At 44.8% G+C, this 8,902-nt stretch overlaps 1 protein-coding gene across 1 annotated transcript; it reads right to left on the bottom strand.

Annotated features, from left to right (window-relative positions):
* Positions 1–810: 810 nt before the first annotated feature.
* Positions 811–1,749, bottom strand: LOC126036877 (olfactory receptor 10AG1-like). Its single transcript, XM_049797091.1, has one exon. The coding sequence runs from the start codon at positions 1,747–1,749 to the stop codon at positions 811–813; it is 939 nt and encodes a 312-aa protein (XP_049653048.1).
* Between the last annotated feature and the right edge of the window lie 7,153 nt (positions 1,750–8,902).

Genomic DNA, 8,902 nt, shown 5'->3' with positions numbered 1-8,902 from the left:
GTGTGATGGAGCTCTGTTTTCCTGGAGATGGGTGAACACCTGCCTGCTAATAGGAAGGAGTGAATGAATTCCTTCTTTTACTTTGATTGTGTGCCCAGCTTTTTCTTTATCTATTTAACTGCCTTTAACTCAACCCACCAGTTTTCCTACTTTTCCTCTTCCAATTCTCTCCCCCACCTCACTGCTGGGGACTGAGCGAGTAACTCAGCAGTGCTTAGTTGCTTGTTGGTGTTAAACCATGACAAACAGATACTCCACAGCTCTCTGGGACACTATTCCAGTGCTGGACTGTCCCCCTGGAGATTTTTTATTATTATTCTTTATGTCAAGATAGTCAAGCATTACACAACTCAGTGCAAGACATCATAGCAGGAGAAGATGACCTTCATGTCTTTTAACTTTTTTTAGCTGATTGCACGCAGGGACACTGTAGATAGTCCATGGGGTCTAGCAAGTGATTTCTCAAACCTGAAGGTAGTCATCTCTTCATCGGTTGTGTCACCCTCTGGGCTTCGTTGACTACAGACCATGCTTTGACTGTTTCCCTTTAATATTACATAGGTCAGACACAGCTTGAAGTAGCTACTTGCATTGAAATACTTAGGGGCACTGAAGATACTCTAGAGTACAAAGATATCATGGTGGGGCAGGATCTAACAGGAATGCCTCAGGACACCTTTCCCCTTCTTGAGGAGGATTAAAGGCAGGCTGGACATGTAGTTTTCTTTGAGCAAATATGGGATGCCTTTGTTCAGGCAACCACGTACCCCAGTGGAACATCTGGGACTATATTTCACATACTCTGTAGTATCACTTTGTCCGTAAGAGTCTCTTCAAGGCAATCCTCACTTCCTTATTCCTCAGGCTATAGATGAGAGGGTTAAATGTGGGGGTCACAATTGTGTAAAGCAGGGCCAGGTATTTGTCAGCATCTACAGAATCCCTCGACCGTCGCTTTAAATAGGTGACTGTGGCTGAGCCGTAGAAGAGCATCACCACCCCGAGGTGCGAAGAGCAGGTGGAGAAGGTTTTGTGCCTGCCCAGAGCTGAAGGTATTTTCAGAATTGCCCTGATAATTTGAATGTAAGAAATAACTATTAAGGAGAAGGGAAGGATGGCAAATACCAGGATGATGGTGTACAGCATCACTTGGTGCCAGAAAGTGTCAGCACAGGCCAGCTCCAGCAGAGGGGGAACATCACAGAAAAAGTGGTGAAGGTCATGGGACGCACAGAAGGGCAAAGTGAACACCTGGTAGGTCTGTCCGACTTGCACCGGAATGACAGCTATCCATGACCCCACCACCAGTCTGATGCAGAGCCCCCTGCTCATGATGAGGGTATAGTGCAGGGGGTCACATATGGCTGTGTAGCGGTCGTAGGCCATGGCAGCCAGGAGAAGGCATTCGATGCTGCCCAACAAAACCAGGAAATACAGCTGGGCAGCACAGCCAAGGAAGGAGATCCGGCCATCTTCCATCAGGAAACCCACCAGCATTTTTGGCAGAGTGACTGACGTGTAGCAGACCTCCAGGAAGGACAAGTTCCTCAGGAAGAAATACATGGGGCTGTGGAGGCTTGAGTCCACCACTGTGATGAGAGCAATCAGGCTGTTCCCTGTGAGGACCACAAGGTAGATGACCAGGAATACTGCGAAGCACAGGCCCTGCAAGCTGGAGTGGCCAGAAAATCCCAGAAGAATGAATCCAGATCCAACAGTGTGATTCTCCAAGCCTTTTCTTTGGGACATTTTCTCTATACAGAGCAATTCAAACAACAGGCTCTTAGAGGATGCTGATGGCCTGTCCACCATCACACATACTGTCAAGCCTAGAGAAAGACTACAAACATCCACATACAGGTGATTGCAGGGTTAGGCGAGCTTGACCAAGATTGGCATGAATGTTTGCAAACCCAACATGGGTTGCTCGCTGCAGGGAGGTTTGTAAAGAGAGGAGAGAACAGAATCCTTGACCCTGAATGACTGGGTTTTGTCATCTGCAGAAAAGTAACTTGACTTTCTTTTTCAGAGAATAGATTACCTGGTGACAGATGAGAAAAAAGGCAGAAAAGGGATAAATACTAGCCACTTCAGCAACAGTCTTGCTTACACTGCTTGTCCGGATCTTGTAAGAGCCGCTTTTACTGTAAGACAATTAAGAAGAAATAGGGTGCAAAGGAGGAAAGGGAGGAAAAGGGGAAGACAGAGCGAGGCAAGACATGACTTGATTCTTAGACGTTAGTGAGAGAGATCAGTCCCAGCTCTCCTCTCACATGTAAGAGCTCACCCCCTGATGCTGTGTCCACACACAAAGATCTGGGAGACTTTCTAAGACCCGAAGCATTAATTTCTACATGGTGAAGGGTGAATCCCGTCAGAAGTAAACCAAGCTGCTATCTGCCAGTGAATCCAGTGACGCTGGGGCATGCATGGGACATTTTAACAAGACAGGTAAGCAGCAGTTTACGCATAAATCACAAGCTTTCAGCGCTCTAAGAGACATTTTTATGCAAGCAATCAAATAGTTTCATGCAGTTTTCAGTAATACAGAGAAGAAAGTGATCAAAAGTGGGTGATGGCCTCACGGTACCCCATTTTCCTGAACAGGTCAGGCTTTTATAACTTCTTAATGTGTCCTGAATAATTCTGCATTCTTAAACTTGCTGCTCTGTCACTTGGGTTTCTGAAGAGCTTAAAATCCAGCTGAGGGCCCTTTCACTCTGATCCCAAGCTTGCAATGCTTCCCAGTCCCCTGCAAGCCCTCGTAGGGGCAGAGCAATGCTCTTGCTGCCTGGGGAACTGAGCCTTCCCTTTGCATTTCCCACCTTCCAAGAGCATAAAGACTTCTTGCTGGACACACTTGAAGGATGTGAACTACAAGCAAGCAGGACCGCACTAGCAGGTCGCTTGTTAGGATGAAGTGAATCAAGCCGAAAAATGTTTAAGAATCTTGGTCTGACATGGGGAAGCAATATCTTCTTCCAGGCAGAGGACTGAGGATGCTGGCTGTGTCTCTCCAGCTATCACTAACACCCTTTGAGAAGTCTTCTTAAACCCAGATGCATTAATGGTGAGAACAACAGGTCAGAAAAAAAATGTGATAAAAGCATTCAGATTAGCCAAGCGAAAATTGCAGGGCAGTTTTCTCACAAGAAAAACAGGAATTCACAAAAACACGTGGTCCTAATAGTTTGATTCTTTTTTCCAAGGTTTTCCTGCCTTTTTCCTGTGAGTTTTATCTATCTCCTAAAGGTGCCATTCAACATTTACAAGTTAACATCAGGGTCTGCGTGAGGCAAAAGTCACCACGATTGTTTCCTAATCTACCTACTTATTCATACACATGTACAGAAAAATGAAATACTTTTATTTTCTGAAAAAAACCCTGTGACTTACCCACATTTATTTTAAATTAATGCTTTAACTCAAAGCTACCACTTACATGCAGATTATCCACATACCAGCATTTCCTGCTTGTTTCACAATGTTCTCAAGCATACAGCCTATTCTTTTTAATGCCCAGATGTGCCAGTGCTACCCAAGATCACCGGTAGAGCACAGTTCAGGCTGGCTTTGCTGACGGGAAAATACCAGAGTACTTCCTACGTGGTGACTATCTCACGGGCAGCATTTCTTAAAGCTGAAAGAAGCTCGTTCCAGTGAGCTCAGCCAAGCTGGATAGATGCCTGCAGCTGCTTCTGGTGCTGTCTGTGCTGCCACACCACCTCCGTATTCCAGGGCATGCCAAAAGGGATTTACCGTTGTCAGGAGCTAAGAGGCAGGAACACGGTCGTCAGTCCATGATGCTGCAGGAGGCAGTGCTTACCTTTTTTCACTCCTTCTTTCCCCAGGAAACCACCTGGGTATGGTTCTCCGGACACCTCTCTGTCACTCTCACCTGGTTATAAGACAGTTAGTAAGCAGCCTCAGGAGAGAAGGTGGGGACTCTGGTGATGCCAGTGCTCCTCCCTGGATGCCCACAGCACCATGAATGATTTGAGAAAGACTGTCAGAAGCATGGGTGTTAGCCTGACTAGCAACTTCCAGCAGAAGTATAGGTCTTTAAACAGTAGAAAAACTGAGGCATGAGGTTTAGCTGCTCAAAGGACAGGTGCCAAACTTGTGGTAGGAAAACCAAACCAAACAAAAAAGGCAAGCAGAAAATAAGCCTATTCAACCTGTGCTTAACTTCTCTGTGCGGCAATAGAAAAGTCCCCTTGTTACCGAAAAACTCGGAATAAAGAACTTATCAACACCAATTTAGTGCAGATAAGCAGACACTTCTTTATTGACGGCCGGGTGCGCGGGTGAGTCCTCTCACAAACCACGCACACCGAACTCCAAAACCATACACCTTATATTGTACTTATTCATTCATATTCATTATATTTCCAAGAAATCATTAGCCTTCATTAGCATATATTAATGTCCTTTACACATGCGCATTGAAGGTCTCCGGTGGTCTTCTAGAGTCCTCTGGTGGTCTTTCATAGTCTTCCTCACTTGTCCGCTTCTTGACCTTCTCCAGGTGATTCTGCGCAGTTGGATCCTTGGTAAATCACTAACTAACTATTATTGGCAAATTAGTACAGGTCACTTTATTCGACCTTTATCAATTCCATTAATTTGTAATTTTGACATCTTCTCCATTCTTCTAGTTTGTTATTCTATACTCCCTCTGACACACACTACATCACTAGTTTGCTATACTATACTCCTGCTGACAAACACTACATCACCAGTTTGCTATAATCTACTCCTACTGACAAACACTATGTCAAAATCATTCTTAAATCTCAAGCTTGTCAGCTAAGTTCTAAATGTTCCTTCTAAATGATTCTGACCAATTCCTTCGGCCTTGGTATCAGGTTATACAAAGGGTTTCACAGCAGCCGTCGGTTATTAATCAAATGTGCAAAATGCAATAGAGGTATCTTCGCTAAACTGTTTCTTATCATTTTACGATTTTTATCATACATCAGTTATTCTAACCACTATCAAATCAGTAAAAATTAAAGTTACCAACCAATCAATAACAAATCAATAACTTAATCAATGATCAATCAGTAACACCCTCTGTACCTCCACCTCCCCGGGTCACATGTTATCCTCAAGGTGGAGGTGGCCCTGAGAGCTTGAACTCTGTTCTACGGACCAAAGTGAAGACGGTCATCAAGAACATGGACAAAGGGTAACGAACTAAATTTGAGATGGGCCACGAGAGACATTTTTCTCTGATGCAGCTAAATCTGCTTCTGAAGAGGAGCGCGCTAAGCTCCCTGGGTATTTAGTGCTGAGAGAGAAAAGTGAGATTTCTGATTGCCAGCTAACAGAAACTTCTCCATAAGGAGATTCAAATGGTAATTAGCAGGTCCAGTGAGTCATTTAGCTCCTTTTTTCTGCAGAGGAGGATGACACTGTTGATTAGTTTTAGCCTCCTTTCAGTTCATTCTGTTATTTTGGGTACGTCTCTTGAAAATCAGCCCACGGCCTTTCTTCCACCAAGATTCTGCCCCTCTAATGACGGGAGAAGGGAGTGTTCCTTGGAGATTTCCCCTGTGTGGGGACACTGTGACCACAGACGAACTCCCTAGCTCTCGCTGTGGCTGGTCAGCACAATTTTGTCACACATTTAAGCTGTGACCTAATCTGTAGAGGGGAAACTAGCTGTAGGAAGCTGGCTTCCTAAGGAAGAAACATCCTTTTTTTTCTGGTGTTCATGCTTGCATGTGTACGTAGAGAAGCCATGTGGGCCTTCCAGAGTCAGGGTGCCACTAGCAAGTGCTCCTCCGTTACTGCTCCCTGCAGACACTGTACAGGAGAGCCCTGGACAGTTGATTTGTTGGTCTCATAAAACTCAATACTTTGTTGGGCACAAGAAGCCTCTCTCACTTCACGGACAGCTTGAAGCTTCATCACAAGCAGATCCCATCACAGGTGGCCTCACCTAGGCCTTCAAGATTTCTCTGCCTCCTCCTCCATAGCATCAGATACTTTTTTTTTTACTCCCTAGCACTCAGTGCTGGTACCGCATGAGAAGGGAAGGTGCTGGGAGCAGCGGCTGTAGCGGTGGAGCTGTTAGCGAAGGGGCTGAGAGGTTCCTAGCAGCCAAAGTCCACCTCGAAACACAACCTCAAGAGCACTGAGACTGTTTCCAGCCAGACTGACCTTTTCCTGGTGATGGATCTGTCTGCAGGGATTATACAAAGCCCACGTGCGATCCCAGAATTCTTCGTGGGGCAGAAGGGAATGAAGTCCACGCACACACACCACGGTGCAAATGCGCACAGCCCTACTTGTGCAAGTCCCAACACACTGTCCACACCACACGTGCGTGCACACGTATGGATATCTCACAGTTCTCATTCAAAAGACATTGGTCTATAGCAACCAAAATTAATAATAAGGAAAAAAAGCAGTCCCGTCAAAACTCCTTGCAAGATGACAGCTATGGAGGGCGTCAGCTCTTTTTTTAAAACTAAGATGGCAGAGCAGAGCCTTTTCTGAAGAGCTCGCACCCCACCAGGCAGTCCCTTCTGTCACTGCAGGGGCTTCATCCACCCCAGGGCATGATTTTAGGTTTGGCCTTCTTGGCCCCTTGGGATGGCAGTGCTACCCTCTGATGTAGTATCTGCTCCCCTCAATATTATTGGTGAAAGTCAGTCACTGGTAAGACCTGAGGTCATTGATTCAAAGACGTGCTTGGGCTACTTAAGAAAGACTCTGTCCACTTGTCGTGGTTTAACCCCAGCCAGCAACTAAGCACCACGCAGCCGCTCACTCACTCCCCCTCATCCCATTGGATGAGGGAGAAAATCAGGGAAAAGAAGCAAAAATAATGGGTTGAGATAAGAATGGTTTCATATAACAGAAATGAAGAAACTAATAATGATACCACTAGTAAAATGACAGCAGTAATGATAAAAGGATTGGAATGTACAAATGATGCACCACCCACCGATCGACGCCCACTTAGTCCCAGTGTGGCGATCCTCCCACCCTCAGACCCCCAGTTTATACACTAGATGTGACATCACATACCCTGTTTTCCAGTTTGGGTCGGCTGCCCTGGCTGTGTCCTGTGCCAACTTCTTGTGCCCCTCCAGCTTTCTCGCTGGCTGAGCATCAGAAGCTGAAAAATGCTTGACTTTAGACTAAACATTATTTAGCAACAACTGAAAACATCACCGTTATCCACATTCTTCTCATACTGAACTCAAAACATAACACTGTACCAGCTACTAGGAAGACAACTTTATCCCACCTGAACCGAGGACAGTCATTAACATGATAGTAATAACAAAACTCGGTGGGATGGGGTTGAGAATCAGAAGGGTATAAATGAGAAAGAAACTCATGGGTTGACATAAAAACAGTTTAAGAATTGAAAAGAATTACTTTTTTTTAAATTGTAAGGAAAAGAAAGAAAACCAACAGAGAGAGGGAAATAAAACACAAGAAAAACAAGCAATGCAAATTAAAACAATTGCTCACCAGCAACGGACAGATGCTCAGCCAGTCCCTGAGAAGTGGTCCCCCTATCACTTTACCCCCCCAAGTTTTATTGCTGAGCACGTCGTCATATGGTATGGAATATCCCTTTGGTTAGTTGGGGTCAGCTGTCCCAACTGCGTCCCCTCCCAACTTTCTTGCTGGTGGGGTGGTGTGAGGAGTAGAAAAGGCCTTGACGCTGTGTAAGCACTGCTTAGCAGCAGCCCTGTGTTATCAACACTATTTTCAGCACAAATCCAAAACATGGCCCCATAGAAACTACTGCAAAGAAATTTAAGTATCGCAGCCAAAACTAGGACAGTAAAGCATTTTGGATTTCATACAATTTGCAAAAGTGCCTGAGCAGTTTAATGTTATGTTGAAGGACGGTACTTACAACGTCATTCGAAGAAGGTGAAGACAAAGAAGATGAAGACGGCAAAAATACTCAAACGCGTTAGACTTTGGCAGCAGAAACATGTCATTTACAGTTTATATGAATGGTTTTCCTTCAATGTATTGTTCTTGTCAAAGATTCACAGATGTTTTGCTATTTTCATATTGGAATTTAGGGATTTTAATGTAAAGCCCTCCACTGAAATGTAAAAACAGTGACCAGTGTATCCTGGAAAGAAGTGTAATTGCGTAGACTGGATAGATTTACACTTGCAGTTTACAGTTCTACTTAAAAAGCAAGTGTGTGTTTTTTCACCTGGGCTGTGCAGTGATAAAAAAAACACAAACACAAAAATACACCCCTGGAAAGTCCTCTGAAATTAGAGGTGGGTGAGACATATCACGTTTTCTGCTTTCTTCCGCTATCGTGCTTTCTCTTAAACTTGTTTGTGTCACTATCATAAATTCCTTGCTTAGTCTAAAGCCAAGAAAATGTAAGATTTTTTTTCAGGCTGGTCATGTCGTGTCAGGCAGAGAGATCCATGTGCTCGGTCACAGAGGCGGAAGGACTAACAGGGGGGTGCGTGGTTCTCCCTTATCAACAGTGCTGTCAGTCAGGTCAGAGAATAATGCTTTGGAGGGGTTTCAGATCAGTGTTAATTACAGAATAATGTGATCATTACTGCAGTTGTCTGAGGGTTTGAGAAGAACAAAGATTTGGGGAGGAGAGGGTAATTTTAATTAGCTGTAAGATTTTTTACCAGGCAGCTTTTGTGGGTCAGTGACGATAATGATGGAGGTGGTAGCTGAGATTCTGTAATGGATACTCTTTTGTAGTGGAATTGAATCCCAAATCCCTGCCTGACAGCCTTAGTCAGACTACTGAAATGGGAGCACAGAGTTTCTTTTCCTAAAACTGAAGGTAGTTGCAGGGAGAGCCTGTTTGGAAGTTTTAGTAGTTTGGGGACAGAAGCCAGCTAGGGGCCGGGGCTTTTGGGGGACAGGCTGTTTCTGC

This window comes from Accipiter gentilis, unplaced genomic scaffold (assembly GCF_929443795.1).
Source record: "Accipiter gentilis unplaced genomic scaffold, bAccGen1.1, whole genome shotgun sequence".
In the NCBI taxonomy this organism is placed as follows: Eukaryota; Metazoa; Chordata; class Aves; order Accipitriformes; family Accipitridae; genus Astur; species Astur gentilis.
Note: the sequence above shows the minus strand (reverse complement) of the source record. Positions and strands in the feature narration are given on the sequence as shown.